Below are 22274 nucleotides of genomic sequence, written 5' to 3' on the forward strand. Positions count from 1 at the left end.
GAGCACTGTCATGCGAGCTTCTGAATGTAAACAAAAAAACACCCCATCTGATGACCGAAGCTTCGAAGCAGTGCTTCACTTCTAGTGTCAGTTTGGCGACTCCTTCCTTTCTTACCTCCATGGGTAAAAGCCATTTTTTCCCCAACTAATTACTTAAGATACTTGCATGTCACTTTCAAACACCTGCTAGCTAAGGAATCGCACCATTGCCAATGATAATTCATCGACTGATGTTGCCAATGACCACACTATCAGCCATCGAGTGGGAGACTTCAGATTTTCTATCAGATTTAAACAATAAGTGAAACTATTTCTATCAGATTTAAACAATAAGTGAAACTTCAAAATTTAGTTGTTTGGGCTGTTATGCTGCTTTTACTGGTTTTTCTTTTCATACCATGACAGCGGCCCACCAGCGGCCGAGCGGTAAATTCGCTGAACACTGGTAGTTCGGTCCGAGGTTCGAATCCCGCAAACGGGCTGGCTGGATGGGCATTTTCGTTGTTTTCCCCATGTGTGACATGTATACGAGCCAGTTTTCATTAGAAAGTCCTCCACGAAGGCATCCTTTCCCTTAGGCAGATAGCCCTAGTGTGTTTGCCATAATTAAATAAACCAAACCATACCATAACAGCTAAGAATGAAGGAAGATTTTGAAGAACTTAATATTTAGTATAGCAAATTACATGCTTCCTTAACTTTCTAATTTGATCCAATTTATTATTTTTGCAGACTATAATTATTACAGCTATATTATCAAAATAAAAATGGAAATTTTCATTTATATCAAAGACATTTTAATTTTTGAGCTGCAGCTGCATCTGCAAAGTGAAAGCATGTTTTGATGTTAAGGAAGCAAAAGGTAAAATTTCTGCAAAATATGATAATGACATATTTGTCTCAGAACTATCCAAGAAGTAAGGTATTGGAAGGTCAATGGCACGGATTTTAACAAAATGATGATTAAATGGATCACAACAAGACGTGGCTTTGATAGGTTTATTGCTAATGTTCCAATCAAAATATTTCCTGAGAAAACTTTAACACTAAGTGTATGTTACATGATAGGTTAACAAAATTTAAAAATCGCAGTAGTATAAAGCAGCTAGAAGTTTTAAGCAAAAAATAAATAAAACCTGAACTGAAAGAGCTGAACCATTTCCAGCTGAATTCATTGAACTCATCGACAGAAAAAGTTATATCCAGAGCAGATTTGTAACCCTGACAAAGCTGGTCTTTTTGACAACATGTGGCCCAAAATACTTTAGGTGACCTGTGCAAAAGATGTCAAAGATTCTAAATCAGGAATAACAATTTTGGCATACAAATGTAAACCTTTCATAAATGGAAAAAATATGTAGCTTCATGTGTTTAAAAGTGTAAAGATATTTTCTGACGTCTAGCATTCAAGTAATTTAGATATTTCAAGTGAAATTTTCTTATTAATGAAGTTTGTGAAAAAAATCTGATGTGTACACCACATGACTTCCTTGTACGGAATATTAAATTATATGCATTTTTTCTTGCATTTTTTTTAAACTTATTAGATTGAATTAAACCTACTTCGCCGACAGCACATAAACCACAATAGAATAAATGCATTCTTTAAAATTCACTTTGTTTACCATAGCGACACTCTGGCGCTAGGTTTACTTAACAGTATTATATTTCATTCATATTATAACTCAGAATGCACAAAATGTATATCATTTAAAGAATTATCTAATCGTTGCCACATGTTCTATTCAAATACTATAATAAAGCTAGAACTATGTATAAAAGAAATTAAGCAAGCAAAACAAAAAAGAAACAGTTTTTCACAGATGATTGAGTATTTCTCATTTAATTAATTCAGTTCTCACTTCGCGACAAGGCGAAAATACATAAAAACTCAAAATATCTATATTAAAAATTACGAATTAAATCTCAAACGCTTATTTCCTCAAAAAAATTCCAGAAAGAATTAAGCATGATTTAATTGGCAATAATAAATGAATGCATTATCTTTGTTGTTGCGAGGCTAAGTTTCTCTAGATTGGCAACAAATCCACTAGTCTCCTGTTTCAAATGTAAACATCAATGGCTGCCATTAAAAACGGGGTTAGCAGCAATTAAACAGCTTTAAAATTGCTGATAATTCTAAAAATATTGCACACAGATTTACTAAAGGCATAAAATCCTTAACCGGAAGCTAAAAACAACATAATTCAATCATTTTTAAAGCAAAAAATGTACAATTTACAAACATATAAAAGTAAAGAACCTGAAATCACCGAGCCGGGTAATAGAGTGGATATATATATAAATATATTTATATACGTTTGATGTGGCCGATTGCAACCAAAATGCAAGGTGCACATCTGCATGTTATAGCAGTCCTGTATACAAAATTTCAACGTTCTGAGGCTACTCGTTTTCGAGTTATGCGAGATACGTACGTACATACGTTCGTACAGACGCCACGAAAAATTCTCTTCAGAATTAATTTTAAAGCAGTTTTATAATTTTTTTGAAGGAAAAGAGTATTTTATTCTGTCCTTACGTACAGATATCACGCAAAAACATCGTTAAATTGCATTCGATAGCGGTCAAAATGGATATTTTCGTTGAAATATGCTGCCTGAAACTTTTCGCGATTACAATACTTCCTTTTTACTTCATACAAGGAAGTAAAAATGTGGAGAAATAATAATAAATGAACGTAGCAGAAGTTTTCCATTGTGATGACAATGCCTCAATCATCTAACAGACTGCGAAATCTGTAATGTGGATTTTAAATCTAGAAAGTTTCAATACTGGTAGTGAAAAAAGTGACAAAGAAGTTTTTTGATAATTTGAAGATTTCTATTGTCAATTTAATGAGAATTTTCAGTATGCCAATTATAGGATCTGAACAAGGAAATTATGTAATTGAACAAAAAATTGTCTTTCTGTAAAATTAAAGAAAAATTACCATATTTACGCGAATCTAATGCGCATCGTTTTTGGCCAAATGTAGTATTCAAAATTGGGGTGCGCATTAGATTCGAGTGCAAAGTTCGCCGATGACCGCGAATTGACCCCAACAGGAAAAATTAAGCGTGCTGCACCGCACATTGTTGCACTGAGTTTCTGCATTTCAAATTCATTGAATGGCAGTGAAGATGACTAGCTCTAGAACGCCGAGGATGACGATGATGATGATGAGGAAAGAAGAAAAGAATCTGCGTCTGACAAAAAGAGCTGAGAGGATTCCAGTGATGAAAACAGTGAATAAAGACGTTTACTATTAATCACTAATTGTAGAAACTGTTAGCTAGATAGAAATGTTATGATTTATTTTATGTTCATATTTTACGATAGGTACCGTATATACGGTAGTGGTAATTAACAGTGATTGTTTGACATAACAATTGCCCACTAATAGGTTAATTCTATGTTCTACTACTTTATGTATAAATCCATTGTTGTATAAAATATGGTATCTAAATTTAAATAAAATTATCTTACCATTAATTGATAGTTTATATACAAATCCATTGTTGTATAAAATAAGATTAAATAAATTCCTCATATCATTGATGCGCATTACATTCGCCGACAAACAATTTTTTTATTATTTAAAGTTTTAAAATGGGGATGCGCATTAGATTCGATGGCGCATTAGATTCGCATAAATACGGTAGTATAAAATGCAAAACAGCTTAAATTAAAAGAAATGTTGAATGAGACATACTTTTATTTTATAAGGTTATAACTGCTTCATTAGTTTATATACAGCTGTTTCATATTTTTAATTTTACAATTTTAACAGTAAATTTAACCAGATAATCTAAAATCGGGAATTTCCAAATACCTAATGATTCTGGATCTTGGACTTTTGCTGTATGACCAAAAGCTCAAAAGCATGCATGGCATTAAATAGTAGATAATGCTTATTTGTGTGAAACAAAAAAAAAAAAAAAAAAGGTTTTTTAATCTGCAAAATTTGCAAGTAGTTTAATTTCTAGTAGGATATTTATTATTATTTATGTGTTCCACCCTAAGGCACTAAATAGAAGGGAGGGGAGCCTTCTTGGAGGGCTTTCTAAGGAAAACTGACTTGTATTAACACATAACATAAGGAAAAGACGAAAACACTCATGCAGCCAGCCCATTCACGGAATTCAAACCTCGGACCGAACTACCAGCGTTCAGGAACTTTACCATTCGGCTACTGGTGGGCCTCATAGTAGGATATTTGAAAGCAGAAATCAGTGCATGTATGGATAAATTTCAAAACATCTGCATTATTTTGGTCTTGGTAACAGTAAACTGAGAGTGAAATGAGAGGGATGCCTTTGCATGCAGCACTGCTGACACGTAAGATTTATGATGACTTCACTAAAAATGAAGCTTGAACCTTTTTTTTTTTTTTAATTATTACAGTCAAAAGTCGTTAATTCGGACACCCATAATCCGGAATGATCTATAATCGGGACCTCAAAGCTAAAATCTTTCTGCGCATGCGCCGCGTTGACGCATGCGCATAGGCGTTTATGCGTGCGCGCAAGACCTTTACGACTTGCATATGCGTCTGTGCAAGCGTAGAATACGTTTTCGCGTGCGCGTTTAATAACGGACGGTATAAGCTAAAATTATCTAATTATCTATTACAGTTAATGTTGATGATTGCGTTGTTCCTTAATCTTCGAATTGGATCCGGCTTATTATTTTTTTCAGACTGTAAGAGCAATTTTATAAAAGTAAGCTTGAACTTTCGATTATGTCAAATAGAATTTCCGATGCTGGAGCTCCCAAAGGATCTACAAAACGAAAGTATGTTTCGATGTCCATCAAACCAAAAGTGGAATTGCTACACAAAATGGATAAAGGCATATCCTTTGTTTATCTAACCATTCCGAAATCTGTTTATCAATTTCACGCTGCTCTGCGCGGGGGGGGGGACGTCGCGGCGAGCGATGAACTGGAAGTTGATCTGTCAGCACTATCGTTATCTTCAGGCCAGATGTTTTTATTTTAGTCGGCTTTTAATTCCTTACTAAATGTTGTCTTTCATCTCGATCTACTCGGTCTTTGATATGATTTAAATCAAATTCCTCCTCATTATAAATATCATGAATACAAATCAAATAGTTTTCTGGTTGCAATTTTCTAATTTCGACTATGCCTAATGTATGCTTTACGCATGCGCGCGTTGAAAGAAATGTTTAATAAAGTAAACAAATAAATATTAAGCTTCTTTTTTTGTAAATTTTGATACCCTTTAGATCATAATTGCTCATTATTTTATAAATTATGGTTTCATATTTTTAATTTTATGATTTCTGCATGCGATCTTACCAGATTTAAACTGATGATCTATAATGCGGAAAAATCGATAATCCGGAATCGCCAAAGTCCCAACGAGTCCGGATTAAAGACTTTTGACTGTATTTTGTAAAATACTTGAATTAGAATTTAAAATTAGGCAAAAGAGCAAGTGTAGTTTGGCATTGATTTTGAATAAAAAGCAGTTCAGAGGCAAGGGACCTGTGTCTGATCACTTTTGAAATCAATAGATTATTTAAAATAGAAATCAATAGGTTAGTTTTTGCCTAATTTTAAATTTTATATTGGCATGGTTTTCTTCCATTTGACTGAAATTAAAAATCCACATAAAATTGCAAAAATAAATTTTGATGTTTTCACATCTTTTAGAAAGGTAATTTCATACATTGCAAATATAATGCTGATTTTTGTTGTTTGACTTCTAAATTAGCATTTGATGCATTTTATAAAAATATGCTTTCAAGATTAGGTTCTTTGATTTATGAAAAGTAAAGAAACAGAAAAATAATTCTGCATCAAAATATGAGGCATTGGAAATATTTTTTATTAATTATATGTGCTGCAGATGTTTATACTTATCATTTAAGTATATTATAATTTGATTTTTTTAATTAAAGCAATTAGATATATAATTTTAAAATAAAAATGTACAACACTTTGTACATATCCTGTGAAAACCAGCGCCGAGCGGTAAAGTCCCCGAACACTGGTAGTTCAGTCCGAGGTTCGAATCCCGCGAACGGGCTGGCTGCATGGCTGTTTTCGTGGTTTTTTCCCCATGTGTAAACGTGTATACGAGCCAGTTTCCCTTAGAAAGTCCTCCACGAAGGCATCCTTCTCCTTAGGCAGATAGCCCTAGTGTGCTTTGCCATAATTAAATACACCACACCACCATCATTTTAACCCTTTCAGGACGGGCACCCATATACGCATTTCCCAAGAACAGCCGGGCGTCCCATCCACCCATCACTAGAGATTGCATTCGGAGGACGGGTGATGCATATACACATTTTAAGCTGAAACATTTTTCTGAAGACCACTAGATGGCATCTTATGTCCATTACTTTTGAAATGAACACAGTTTTAGGTTCCTGACCTTGAATTTGATATATTCTGTCTGACTTTGGTATTTTACTCATCAACTGTTGAGAAGGTGGAAGGGAGGGAAAGCGTAAACAGAGGTGGTCTCTTTAAATCCCCGCATGCTAATATAAACATTGGCGTGTCTGATTTGTATCCAATTCCTTTTTTGATTCTATTTTTTCCTCTACCATATATGGTCTTTTAGGGTTACTATGTGGAGCTCTATTACGTCTCTTTTTATTTCAGAAAGCCTCACCTCCGTCTGTTATGGCATGGAGGCGCTATTTTTCAGAGGAAGAATACGCTCATATGGTTAATGAACCATTTACTAACACAGCTGAGAGTGATGATTCATTTTCTAAAGGGTTAAAAAGTGATGCTTCTCCGTGCTTCGAGATTTACCACACTCAGTCTTCATTTTAAGTTCTGTTACTTCTTACTGTAAATAGTCTTTATTATATTGTTTTATTAATTTTAAACTTTATTGATGTATTTTATCAATTTAAACTTTGGAATAATTTGAATAGATTTTCCAAAAATTATTTTACAAGATAAGCAATTTTTTAAATATATTTGCATGTAAAATAAAGAAAAAATTTTATTAAATGCTAATTTTAACATATATAAGAGCTCAAGTAATAATCTAAAATGATACCAAAAATTACAATGGTAGAAGTGAAACTTCTTTATTTTTTAGATTTTTTATATATGTATATATATATAAAATTAGGCTTAGCTATGCAAAACCCCTGTTCTGTACAGTGACTGCCTTCGATTCCCTTCCGTCCCGCACGAGCGTCTTAAACAAAGGTGCACCGTCACAAAAGGGTTAATAAGACTTATGGTGTCAATTTATGAAAGCTTTTTTCCATGCCTTTAGAATATGTGATATGTTTGTTTTGAATTAGTAATTAATTTTCTTATAAACTATTTTTATGGCTGAAAAAAGTTTTTACTGGTATTCTCAGCAATAATTTAATATTTTATAGGCACAACTTCATCTAATGAAAGTTGTTCCTGTTGAAACACTAAAAAATACTAATATTTTGTATTTTTTTAAAGGACCAGCAACTGCATGAATTGAAAAGTCAGATTGCTGAATTGAAGTCAGAGTATGAATTATCAAAAACACAAGTTGAAGATATGACGAGTACTATACAGCAGCTGAAAGATCAAAATGCTTTATTGAAAGCACAGCGATGTATGCTGCTTTATACTTCTTTAAAAAAATTCTCATACAGTCAAAAGTTGTTGATTCGGACACCCATAATCCGGAATGATCTATAATCCGGACCTCAAAGCTAAAAACTTTCTGCGCATGCGCCGCGTTGACACATGCGCATAGGCATTTATGCGTGCGCATAAGACCTTTACGACTGCGCTTATGCGTGTGCGCAAGTGCAGAATACGTTTTCGCGTGCCCGTTTTATGTATAACCGACGATATAAGCTAAAATTATCTAATTATCTATTTCAGTTAATGTTGATGATTGCGTTGTTCCTTAATCTTCGAATTGGAACCGGCTTATTATTTTTTGCAGACTGTAAGAGCAATTTTATAAAAGTAAACTTGAACTTTCGATTATGTCAAATAGAATTTCTGATGCTGGAGCTCCCAAAGGATCTACAAAACGAAAGTATGTTTTGATGTCCATCAAACAAAAATTGGAATTGCTGCAGAAAAATGGATAAAGACACGAAGAAGGTGACAGAGAGGTTAGTGAAAACGAAAAAATTTCGTTTGACAACTTAGTCGATATTCTCGGCACAGCAATTACGGGACTTAAACAGCAGAACTTTGTAACTGAACAAGAAATTATGTCTGTTTATAGAATTAAAGAGAAAGTATTATCACATAAAATGAAGCAACTTAAACAACTTACATGGAAAGAAATGTTTAATAAAGTGAACAAATAAATAGTAAGCTTTTTTTTTTTTTTTTTTTTTTTGTAAATTTTGATACCCTTTAGATCATAATTGTTTTTTATTTCATAAATTACGGTTTCATATTTTTTATTTTAGAATTTTTGCATGCCATCTTACAAGATTTAAACTGATGATCTATAATCCGGAATCGCTGAAGTCCTGACGAGTCCGGATTAACGACTTTTGACTGTATTTATTAATGATAAAAGCCTATTTAATCAATATTAACAATTCTTGAAAAATAAATGGAAGATTTACAGGTCGTTTCTTTCACATACTTAAATTATTAACTTGTAGGAAATGTTGCAAACGTTATGTTGAAGCAGTCCAGTAAAAAATTGCATACTTGTAAATAAATGCTGGTCTCCACATAGCATTAATTTATGGTGGAAAATTAACTAACTAATGATGATCACTCTAACTATGATCATTTACATTATTGCTTAAGCAGATAAGATTTAAAGTAGAATTTTTATAAAATGCCATTGAGAACATTGGGGAAAGTGTGAAGTGGAACTCAAATAATTTTTGTCCTAAGCATTCTTTTTGAAGCTGCTTTTTTTATTTTTTTACCTCTTTTGTCTATCATATTATCATAAAAGTACAGTAGATGAATATGTGATCAAGATGATTGTGTGCAGATTGCACAGATTCTGTAATTTTAAAATTCTGCTTCTCGTGAATAAAGAAAATTGTGTTTTATATCAGTCATGACTGAAAGTATCTGAATCTTTCCTTTTAAGTTATATATATATATAGGTACTTAAAAAAGGAACTGGCACGACTTGAAAAAGACATGTTTGGACTGAGGATTAAAAAAGTTATGATAAAATGCAATCTTATACTTGAAAATTATTATGTAAGGCATGTTTTCCTATAATTAGCATAATCTATACATCTTGGAATCAAGAGTTTTGGATTATGAGAATTTTGTGGATTATAGGTCATGACTGTGAATTTTATTTGCATTTCTTCCATTGTAAACTTTACATAAAATCTAGATTCCTTGCATATAAGTAACTATCGAAACATACCCTACCTTGAGAATTACTAAATTAGGGTAGATTGGTACAAAAGTGGTGTTTTTTTTTTTTTTTTTTTTTTTTAAGTACAACTGCATTAAAAAAGAAAAAAGAAAGAAAAGAAAACAGCAATATAAGGGGGGGGAGCATTGGAAAGAAAAAGAATGAATGAGATTGAAATATTTGAGAAAATATAAAATTATACTGCGGAAACCCATCCAAAATAAATGCTTTATGGGAAAAAATAGTGTACCTGCTAACAAAATTCCTTAAAATAATTACATTATTTATAAAACTCCTTGCAGTAACAGCTTTCTTAAACATGTCACTTGCATGGCAAGCCACCTGTAATAATTATCTTAAAAAAGAAAATACATATAATGACTTGAATTAATCTAGCTAGTATAATTTCATAAAAATAGTTATTACTATTTTTATGAAATTAATTAGATAATATTAATCTAATTAGATATCTCATTATTTATTTAAATCAATCAGATTAAAAAGTAGAAACATATCCTTAATATCTAAGTTTATTTGCTAAAAATTGCTTAATTTGTTACTCAATAATATACAGATTAAATTTGAAAGTTAAATGCTTTACTGAATGACAGCACATTGGCTTGAGGAAGATGAAAGTATTTTATTTCAGGCATTACTTCTAAATAGCCAAGTTTGCTGATTAAAATTGAAAGATATCTATGGTGTATTTTGCTAAAATGACAACACTCGTGTGTGCTGGAGATAAAAATGTTATATATCGAACGTGTTGCCACTGCTCATTTTTAAATAGCCGAGTTTATCAATCAAAAATTTATTAAATTCGTACAAAATTGAAATAAATAAAAAACAAATTAAAAATTCTGTCTTCTAGGTGCACATGTTCGGGTGGAGGACTGTATTCAAAATTCGATGGCTCCAGGTGCCATTGTTTTTTTCTCAATGTGAGGAACATACATACATTTATATGGATTTTTCATTATTTAATAGATTTAATTCCTGGTCTAACACCACAATTTTATTCTGCACATGTGCAGTTGTATTAATAACAGTGTATGCAATGTACTGCTTTTAGTTAGTTATTTTTTAAATTGAATATTTTTCAATCATTTCTTTTTTCCCCTATTTTATTATACCTTCAAAAATGAAAGCTATTGATTTTTAAATTTATAAAGCTACATGTGGAGTACCACACCACAAATGCTTTCATGTAAACTCGCAGAAGAATGATGAAGATCCATTAATAAAAATGATTTTATTTTTATTTATTTATTTATTTATTATTATTATTATTTTTTTCCCTTCCACACAAATTTTAAATTTGTGTTGTATTTGGCCCGATGGCTCATAAAAAAACGATTCTTTTAAAGATAGTCCTGTTTGCTTTGTGAAATTTAAATGAATTTCAATTTAATAAAATTTTAATAATCTAATATTTATAATAGGTTATTAAATTAACGGAATCAATTTCATTTATGCATTTTTATAATTATTTATATTTATTTTTATTTTAAAAAATAACATTTTAGTGGCGCTATCTAAGACATGAATAACTGCTGAAAGTGGTAGATCACATACACCATTAGAATAACAATATTAGCAGTTAACAAAAGGTGCCAGAATTTAAATTTTGGTTTGATTAATGTTCTTTAGTTAATTTTTCATTGCCAAGTTTTCCATTTCTGCTTATTTAAGTCATCAATTCCTCAAGATGGAAGATAAACATACCAAAGTAAAACATAAAATTAGTAAACAAACAACCTTGTATTTGGCATAGATTTTGGTTTTGACTAAAATCTATGCCAAATACGAGGTTGTTGCTTTTCTAATGTTATAATCTATCTGTGTTTGTTTCTGGTTTAAACAATCCAAAGTCTTATGACTGGAACTTAACATCTGAAAAGTTGTGGACAAATAAATTCTTTGCACATACTTAAATTGCATGTACTCAAAAAACTAATTTTGAAAGACTATAGAATAAGAAGAAATTTAGAATTTTAAAAAATTTCAAATTTACGATCATGTGTATATAGGCTATGGTAAATATAGCTTCAATAATAAAGCAAATTTGTTCTTTATCTATTGAACGCTTGAGGCGGGCATTGAAGGGCCCAGTTCCCGGAGGGGCCCTGATAAACTGGACCCAGCCAGAATTTCTGGTTATAAAATTCGATAATATAGTTGAAGATAAGAATTCTTTAGAAAAATAGCAAATGTTTTGTGAAAATAATCCATGCCTCTCACCTGCACATTCATGTCCATATTGTCCATCGATATCTAATGCCTGAGCAGGGCTGGGTGATAAGAGTGAGATGACAGCTATAATGTGCTTTACATCAAGAAGCAGGCAGATGAATTAGACTACAGACAGTACCTTACCAATTACCAAATACATAACGCAAGTGTTATGAATAAATAATGGAGTGTGGACTGTCGGACAAATAAAATAATAGATTTATTATACTGGTTGCAGGATAGTGGGATTCTAACACATCGGACGAACAATCTTTTTCGGCCCCAAAAAGAATAAAAACATATAATAATAAGGTATAATTTGAGTCAAGAAAATTTTGTTACATTGTCACTATTATATATAGAATATAATGTACTGGAGAAACTTAAATAGTGAAATTATCATACGTCAGTTTGTCAATATTAAGTCACGAAAAAGAATATAATTTTTGTTATGTTATATCTTGGAATAATATTTTTATTTTTACCTTTTTTTATGTTATACTTTAGAATATTGTTTTTATTTTCAATATTTTTATAAGAACGCTGTTTTGTTATATATATATATTTACAATAAAAATTAAACATTAAAATTTTGTTTCATTTGTTAGTGGATCCAAGAGCCCCTCCTTGGATCTGCCAGTGCCAAGGGGGTCCATAGATCTGTGCCCAGGGCCCAAAATGAGATTAAACTGGCACTGCCTGTAATCAGTGAGCCAATAATCATAAATAATGAAATTGGTTTTTCAAAGAGAAATGCAAATTGAATTGTATATTAATGTTTAACAGCCATAAGTAATATTTAAAACACAAGATTTATACGGATTAAAACTCAAAATTTATAGATATTAAAATGCATTATTTTAGAAATAAAGTGTATCATTGATTATATCATCCACAGCATGAAATTATTTAAAATATCATACGTAACAAAATCAGTATTTCAAAAGATGCAAATTTAAATCGATTTTTAATATTTAACAGTAAATAATATTTAAAACACAGAATTTATAAATATTAAAATGCATTATTTTAAAAATTAAATGATATCAAACAGTACAGCATTTAAACTATGGGTTACCATAAATCATTGGTGCAACAATGGGTTGCCAAAAGTTGTATCAATCAATCATCTACCACCAAATGTAATTTTTTTTTTTGCCCAAAACCCGTGTGCCCATCTATCAAAGTAGCATCGGAGATATTTCATTGGGGACTGCTTTAAGAATAGATTTGGAGCAATTCTTTTCTCTTAGTAATTGCAGCAAAATGCAGTATACATCCAAAGTTTTACTGTGGTTTATTCCTTTGAAGACAAATTCTATAAAACTGTATATGAATTAAGCTTAAGACAAAAAATATCACAATTGGTCAGTACAAACCATTGGGGGGGGGGAAGCATATACACCAGTTTTTCTCATAGGGCAGCAAGTTGAAAAATACGAACTGCAGGCATAGCAGAACTAGTCGACACATGGAGCTGACTTCATTAACTCTAGTGGGAACAGTGCTTTATGTTTCATGGCTGCCAGAGTTCGGCTGGCACATTCTGAAAATTTGGTGGCTATAGTTACACTAGAACATAGCAACAAATGTTATTTTTGCTTGATTTCTGAAGTGAAAGTTATGAATTTTTCAATTTTTCCACCCACCCCTCATTTAATAGTGTGTTCTATATATAGTAATCAAATTCATTTTAAACAGATATTTATTGTGTACATATTACATAAACAATGAGGTCACAAGAGAGGTAAAGATAAGTAATATATATTTTGTAAAATAGCAGATATTATTTCATTTAATTCTTTCATATTTTTATATTATTTTAAATCTTTTTAAAGCTGTTTCTGGTAATACATCTAGTCATGAAGTTCTACAATTAAAGCAAGAAATTGAGCAGCTGAAAATTGAATGTAACAATAAACAACAGGAACTTGATGCAAGAAGTGCAAAACAAAGTCAAAAAGTTAGTACTACATCTTGTTCTTCCTCCCCTTTTTTGTTTGTTTGTTTGATGTTAATGTGCATGTACGCTTATGTTATTATTAAAAATATGTGGGTAGTGATATTTTATACTGATGGAAAATTTTAAAGGAATAACTGTAAAAACTCATTGATATTTCATCTAAAAACATGGAACTTATACAAGATTTCCTTTCTGTTATATGTGGCATATCTTCAGAATACAGAATTGGCAATTTTTGCAAAAAAAAAAAAAAAAAAAAAATATTTTAAATGACAATATAGCAAGTGTCATACAATATGAAATGAGGGAAAGTTGATGTTTCATCTTTTTAGAGATACATAGTAAAATTAACTAGGTGTGTTGTCATCCCAGATCGAAATGCTAATTTTGCAATGATTATTTATGTTGTGTATTTTATTGTCCAGAAGTTTCTATGGTAAGAAAGTGTATTTATAATGAATTATATCTTGAAACTCTTGGAAAGTGGTAAATTTGGACTACGGTGATAGAACTTGATGTCTTAGCACATTTCATACATGTTCTGCCAGATAAAAATCCAAAGACTACATGGTCTACTCAACCCTTGGCATTCCTTTACCTTCAAGATACTCAGCAGTGCAGTGTCATGTGGGTAAATATTATTGTCTTTTAGCAGAAAGTTTGTTACCAATTATATTCTCAAACAGCTTCACATAAGGATCAGAAACCTCATCTCTGTATCTTTCAGCATTCATAGTTGCACTGGTAAAAATGTGTTGGCCAGTACAGCTATTTGTAGCATGTCTGAAACACTCTCCCAACAAAAACGAGACATATCAGTAAAAAACTTGGCTCTAGTTCGTGATAGTCCATTCAAGATGATCTCTGCACCACTGCAACCAGGTGCATTTCACAGCCTGAGTTTGTGGACACAAACCGTGCATTTCTTTGCATACAGTCTTTTTTTTTTTCTTTCCTTTTTTTTGGGGGGGGGAGGACTATGTGGCAGCCTTTCACTGAAGGCATAACTGGATAGTCGAGGTCCTCTAGCTCCAGCAAAGCCCCATGTAATCTGAGCTAACATCAGTTGTTTATTTCTTTTAAGCAATCATTGCCAAATAACAGTCCTTAGATTCTGTTGTGGCATTTTTTAACCTTGATCAGATTATTTGCATACATTGCCAGTGTCTTTAAGCCATTTCCATATTCTTGACATGATGCATTTGGTCGCCTTTAAACTTTTGTGACCTGTATCAGTGCCTATCCTGTTTCCATTTTCTCAGCCACCCTCAATTTCTCATAATCCATCAAATGTCTTCTTAACAACATGTTTTACCTTCCATGTGCAAAATTTTTAACCAACTGCTCATACTACAGTATTTGAAATTAGAATTTTAAGTACTCCTTTCCACGTGTGCTGAAAGAAAAGACACAAAAATTTGCCTAATTTGTGGAGCAAAGGTGAATCACATTGGACTGAGGAACAACATATACCTTGAGCTACCAACCCATTATTTTTCATTGGACACCACTTCATTGAATTAACATAAAGTACCATTTTATAGTTGTTCTTTTAATTTTGTGCACCAGTGTATTTGAAAAATCTTATTTTGTAAAGATTTTCTCTTTCATATTTCCTTAGCTGGTTTGTTGAATTCAATCCTCTTCATAATTTGTGATTGTTGTGCGATCAATTTTTCAAATATTATGTTATTATGCAATTTTAATTTGTTTACTGAACCAATAGTTTTAATAGATTTTGATTATCATATTAATACAATAAATTTAAGTCTCATAAATTTAGACAGCTTAATTGATGTATATAAATGCCATGAATTGAACATGTATAATGAATATGTTTTAATTTTGTTTTATAACAAAATATGTTGCACCTGAATCATTTTATCTACTGACATAATTATTGAATGTGAATATGAACTAAATATGCTGACTGTTACTTTAGAACAACAGCTTTATTATGAATTGATGTTGTAATTTATATATATATATATATATATATATATATGTATGTATGTAAGATAAAAAATATTGAAGCAAACTTCTAAATTTAATTCACTATAACCACTTTTATTTTCTGTTTCATTTGGAAACTCCATCGCTTTGTCCTAAAAATAGTGCTGTAAGTCTAAACTGCGTCATTAAAATTAATCATGCAGTCTTACCTAACCCTTCATGCAGATGCTTCTTGACCAATCACCAAAATGCAAACCAAAACTTTTCTCTTTGCGTGATTTCATCTTCCATAACTACGCACTTCAGCTTTTGCTCTCTACTCTGCTAAGATAGGCATGACTAGAGTGCCAAGTGATCTGTGGCAACAAATATCAATTGGAAATAAAAATGGAATTAAAACTGCCGTGACTGCCAAGTTCTTTAGATACTACGCAATCAAAATTCTTCAATATGGATCTAAGCACGCATCGACAGTGTTCCGGCATTTCCTTGGGCTTTTACTATTTCAATTAGTCATACAAGATTGGATTATGTGCTACTAATCACAAAGGGACGTTTATTTCATTTAATCTCGCATCGTTTCACGAATGGATAAAATGAAAGAGTAAACTGTTCATCTAAATTCCCAATCAGGCTAAGGTAACTGTAACATCGAAATATAATGCTTCAACAAGTATGGAAGTGATTTACGGTGTCATCAAAAGTAGTATTGAAGTGTTCTAAATTTATTCTTCAAAGTTTCCATTCAGAAAATTAAGTGCCCATATTCCGAATTTGTGTTTTGATGTTGTGATAAAAAGTGTTTTGAGTTTTTCTCCAACTGCATCATTATAAAGAATTTACTCAATAATTGGTTATATTTTTTGAAATCTGAAACTATGGTGTTTTCTTACAAAATGATTTTAATTCAATGAATATAAAAAAAGTGGCACTGCTTTAGCAAAAAATTAAAATGTCATAAGTATTCCAAGATTTTATTCAGAGAAGATTTTTTAATTTTATTGTTATTGGTAGTTATAAGTTTGTCAGAAATTTTTGAATTAATGTTAAAAATTTTGAATTTATTTTTGACAAGATAAAAATTTTGAAATTATTATGTAATTAAGATTATTGTTTAAAAATTTGAATTTTAAGAATTTTATAATTATTTTTAGAATGATGTCTATATGAAGTATAATGAAATAATTATTATATGGGAGAATACTAAATAGTGTTAAAATTAATATACAAATATCAAAGACTTAAGAAAATTGAATAATGGTAATAAAATTTATATTAGAATTTAATTAACAGTACAATGTATTGAAATTTGTTTGGAATTATGGTAAATGAATGTTATAATTATCAATAACTGTATGTTAAACATAAACTATGTTGAGGGAGTATTGGTTCACAGAGGCCTGTTTACCTCTGCGTAATTGTTCCTTTTACCCTTGTCATGTAATATAATATAAACTTTGAAGGCTCCCACTTTATTTTTTATACAAGATTTTTATTTTTTCATTTTATGGAATGTGATTTTTTAATATAATGGAATGTTGTAGCACAGTTCACTAACCACTCATGAAAATTTATTACATGAGTGGATTTGCTCAAATAGCTGGAAGTATGTACTAGGAGAAAGCCTAGTCTTCTAGTTTGCGTAAAATAAAAAAAAATGTAACAAAAGTAGTAAAAGTAGAAACTATAATTTCAACAATGCTATTCCAGATGATAAGTATTACCTATAAATGTGACAATTAGTTTGGTGTAAATTTTAAGATTTATGATCATTCGTAATAACTAATGGGTATATAAAATTTTTATAATTGTGATCTGGTATGGCAAAATTTTTGGAAATCCTTCCTTGGAGTATCAAAATTATGATATAAATGTTCCAGAAAAAATAACTTTCTACAGATTGGACTCAAATCATCATAGGACTTTAAAAAATTATTATTGAACTCAAAATTTTACATATTATAATTTTATTGTTTAAAAGCTAATATTATATTTTGTATGTTTGAAAATTATATATCTCATATTTTGCTACTCTAGTGCTTTTGTCTCAAAAAGGCTTCTCTATCACTCCGCCTTTTTCTTTTGAAAGGGGAGATGTGTAAGATAAAAAATATGAAAGCAAACTTCTAAATTTAATTCACTATAACCCCTTTTATTTTCTATTTCATCTATCTGTCCTAAAAATAGCGTTTAAGTCTAAACTGCGTTATTCAAATTAATCATGCGATTTAATAATCACCAAATTGCAAACCGAAACTTTTCTCTTTGCATGCTTCCATCTTCCATAACTATGTACTTCAGCTTTTGCTCTCTACTGTGCTAAGATGTAATTTCACTGGCTTGCTTTCTATCTGAATAATACCAAAAATGTAAATCTTCTGTGGAAAGGCACAACTAGAGTGCCAAGCGATCTGTGGCTACAAATATCAGTTGGAAAAAAAAATGGAATTAAAACTGCCACGACTACCAAATTCTTTAGATACTACACAATCAAAATTCTTCTTCAATATGGATCTAAGCACGCATCAACAGTATTTCGGCTTTTCCTTGGGCTTTTATTATTTCATATATTTATGTATTTTTTCATTAGTCTATTGCCTTGTTGCTCTGAACTGTGATGGGGAATAAGGATATCATTTTAACTTGACAGAATATTACTTTATTTTAAGGCAGAACTTGCAGTATTTCATAACCTGAAAATGATTGGTTTCTTCTTATAATTTATATAACACTTACATTAAGAGGAGTACATTTTTATTTTAACTAAAACTTTTAGTTTGATTGCATTAATATTAGTATTAAGTTGGTTTTAAAGAGGTTAAAAAAGATTTAAAGGCTTAACGAGGAATTGCTTTAAAAGTTGCATTAGTATTAGATTTGTTTTAAAGAGAAAAATTAACTTGTATGTGTTCATGAATGAAAATAGCTCTCATTAAAGCTTATACACCATAAGCTTACAAGTGAACTTAACTTGCTCGAATGATTTCTGCCTAATAGAAGATGAATAAATCCTTTGCAAAACGATTCTTTATGCCAGTATGCCTTGCTCATTTGAATTTTTTCCTAAAATGAGTATAATAAGTAGCATTAGTTAACTAATGGAAGCTTTAATTTAGAAGTCAAACAACAAAAATCATCGTTATATTTTAAATATTTTCACAGGAGTAGTTTTGATCATCATCAGCAGCAAAAGTGAAAATGAACGAGAAAAGATAAGAATGACTGAGCTGGAGTTAAGCTACTGGCGCCATCTGTTGATGAAATGAGAATTAAAACATAATTTCCTTAAAGTTGTCATTCCCTTCTTTCCATCAATTAGTTATAAAATTGCACATATTTTACAGAAATTTTACTTTCATGTCATTTATTCTCCCATCAAAAAAATTCCAAGTTCCATACTCAAGGACCCCATTCCAGATATGAATTCTTGGGGTATTTTGAGGTCTCCTTGCCAGTGTGGTGTAATTTACATTGGTCGAACTAAGAGAGCCTTAAAATTTCGCGTTAAGGAACATGAGGCATACGTTAGAGGAAAAAAAAAAAAAAAAAAAACACAAATAAATCCTTTGCAAAACGATTCTTTATTCCAGTATGCCTTGCTCAATTGAATCAAAGTCTTCTGTTGCCCAGCATTGTTGGTCTGAAAATAACACTTTCAATTTTTCAAAAAATTCAAAAAACATCTTCCATTGGTGAATTAGATTTTCTAGAGACATTTCACATTCAAAAAAATCTTTCTGTTCTAATTAACGACCCTAATTCCAAAACTTCTGCCCTATCTTTCTTATCGTATCTTGTTCATTTGCACTTTTTCAGCTGAGGATGATGGTTCTGTAAAACCATCGAAACTAGTCCTGTGAAAATTTAAAATGTAACGATGATTTTTGTTGTTTGACTTCTAAATTGATAATTGTTTGGTATGTTATTGTATCTTAATTAATGAAAGCTTTTTAATTTAGAGAATATAGATGGCATTATAGGTCTGTATAATTTCTTTCAAAACAAGAATTTTTCTCTTTGTATCCAGGTTTTTACACCGGTGTATACAGCTGAATTGACCTCTTTCCAAGAAATAAATATAAATATTCTTTGAGTGACATCCTAGAGCTAATTCATGAAAATTAATTCAGTTTTGATTATGTATCTATATAATTTCTTACACAGTGAAGGAGAAGGTTGCATTCTGCATTCTGGTTTTTCTCATTTCACAGTGATTTGATTATAATTTTCATTGTTGTAATGATGGCACAAGGCTAAAGTTTAGCAAATTTTTATTCAGAATTGCATTCAGATAAAGAATGGATTTTAATAAATGTTAATAAGCAACTCAGGTTTTGAAACGTTAAAAATATGAAATTGTTCTTAGTTCAAAAGTAAAGAGAATTATTTAAACAGAAATTTTGTGTTATAAATGAATGCCCTCCATCTCTTTGAGTTAATTCAGTTTTGTGAATGGCACAGATACTAAGGGCAAATATTTTGATAAAAATTCCACTTTGTTGTTTCTTTTAAAAAAAAAATTAACATCTAAGTTTACACAGCATTGCACATTCAAGTGCATTCATAAAAGCAATTGCGGGAAAAGCAGGTGCTTTTTCTATTTATAGCTGCAGTGAGGTACTTTGTATAACAGGAGAGAAATAACTAAAAATTTTGGTATTGTAGAAAAGATAACTTGAAGTAAAGTAGCATTATATATTAATTGTGTAATGTTTGAAATTTAGTTGGAAAATTTGGAGGCTAAATTTGGATGTTGGTTTCATTCACATACTTTTCAAGAATTTCATGAATAGTTATAAAATAATGATTATGTTTAATGCACAGTTTTCTGCATGAAGTTTTTGCTGACTTCCTTTTTCTTTAATATCAGCAGGATGATGCAATGAACCAATTTCCAGAATGTGGGGATTCACACGTTACTGTTGGTAGTGAAAGCAGTCAACTTGTGCAAGATCTACAGCAAGAAATAGAAACGAAAGATAAAATAATAAAGAAATTAGAAGAAGAAATTAAGGAAAGCAAAGAGTTAATTGAATCTAAGAAAGTATCACAAATGGTATGTTTGGGTATATCTGTATGGTTTCTAAATTTAGATTTTATGAAGTTTTGAAGTTTATTTATGTATTGCAAATCCACAGTTTGGGGAGGGTGGAACTGAAAATTTTTGGGGTACTTCAGACTGGAGTTAACAGCTCAAAAGAAGAGTTAAGCATTTAAAAACTTTTAAACATTAGAATATATAGAAAATCCTTATTTTTAAAAATATTATATTCAAGCATTTTGTGTATAAGTTTTAATATCTTCTATACCCTTTGCTATTACATTAGTATTTAGTCAGCAGAATGCAGGTGATAGGTTTTGTTGCCATTTAAATATAACTTTGCTTGTTTTGGTAATTTTTAAGCAATTGTAGTAAAGAATTTTTGCTATTCGGTTTTACAGATGAAAATTTATATTCTACTCTTATAATACAGGGGGTGTATTCTTTCATGGTGTAAGTTTAAGAACTATGTTATCTCTTTGAACACTTCTAGTGCATAATATGATTTTTAATAGTTATTGTAAATCAAATAATGATTATATTTGAATTTTCAGTGCAAAAATTTATATAATTTCTTTCCCCTCTTAGAATCTTCAAAGTCTCCAAGAAGAAAAAAATAGCTTGGAAGAACAGCTAAATATCATTAAGAAAGAGCAGGAAGATATGCTAATGTTAGTTACTGAACAAAGTGACAAAATATGGGAACTAAAAAAGAAGTTAAAAGAGCTAGGTGTTGAAGTAAGAATCTATATAATATTTTGTTAATGTATTCATTATATTTGTTATTTAGTTTTTAAAGTGTCTAGTGTTAATATAAAAAAATAAGTATGTTTGAAAAGTAATGATAAATAAATCTTTGATATGTGTCAAATGACTTTTAATTATAGATGTCAATTTTGACTCGCAAAATTTATCCACTAAGCTTCTTCTATTGATAAATTAGATTTTCTTTAAGTGTCTCAGATTCATAAAAAATTTGCCTTTTTAAGTTAATGGCATTAATTCCAATCTGTTTCTTCTAGTGCTTTCAAAGTTCCAATATCTTAGCTATCTCGCGTTTCATTACAGTTTTTCTCAACAGATGGTGCTACATTTGTTCTCTCTTTGTGCAGTCCATTCATTTCTTTATAAGATGATTGTTTACACATCTCAGTTTTTCACAAATGATGAAGAGGGACCTACATTAATATATTTTTGAAAAATGATAGAGAATTCAGAATCTAAACCAATCTAATCTTGCATTTTGTTCCTTATTTCAAATTTTGCAACATGTTTCTCTTCCATTTAAACTTCTAATTAACTAAAATATAAATGTTTTGTAACCTAAATATCTTTTTTGACATATGATGAAATATGTCTATTTTAATAAAGAAATGCTCATATGTGCATACATTTTTACTCCATTTTTAACTAGATTTAGTACAGTCAAAAGTCTTTAATCCAGACTCGTTGGGACTTCGGCAATTCCAGATTATCGGTTTTTCCGGATTATAGATCATCAGTTTAAATCTGGTAAGATGGCATGCAGAAAATAAAATTAAAAATATGAAATCGTAATTTATGAAATAAAGAGCCATTATGATCTAAAGGGTATCAAAATTTACAAAAAAAAAAAAAAAAAAAAAAAAAAAGCTTTATATATATATGTTTACTTTATTAAACATTTCTTTCAACGTGCGCCATGTGTAAAGCATACCTTACGCATAGTCAGAATTAGAAAATTGCAACCAGAAAATTATTTG

General features: G+C 30.6%; 1 protein-coding gene across 1 annotated transcript in view; it reads left to right on the plus strand.

The window, feature by feature from the left end:
- p115 (General vesicular transport factor p115) overlaps nt 1-22274 on the plus strand; it is a 94194-nt gene that overhangs the window by 66740 nt on the left and 5180 nt on the right. The window contains exons 17-20 of the mRNA XM_035360774.2: nt 7456-7594; nt 13414-13538; nt 20362-20547; nt 21121-21270. Of these exons, the coding sequence (XP_035216665.1) occupies nt 7456-7594; nt 13414-13538; nt 20362-20547; nt 21121-21270 (600 nt within the window). The remainder of the gene's footprint in view (nt 1-7455; nt 7595-13413; nt 13539-20361; nt 20548-21120; nt 21271-22274) is intronic.

The sequence above is a fragment of the Stegodyphus dumicola genome, chromosome 4 (genome assembly GCF_044657685.1).
Source record: "Stegodyphus dumicola isolate Sdum_Otavi_A_Nest chromosome 4, ASM4465768v1".
NCBI lineage: Eukaryota > Metazoa > Arthropoda > Arachnida > Araneae > Eresidae > Stegodyphus > Stegodyphus dumicola.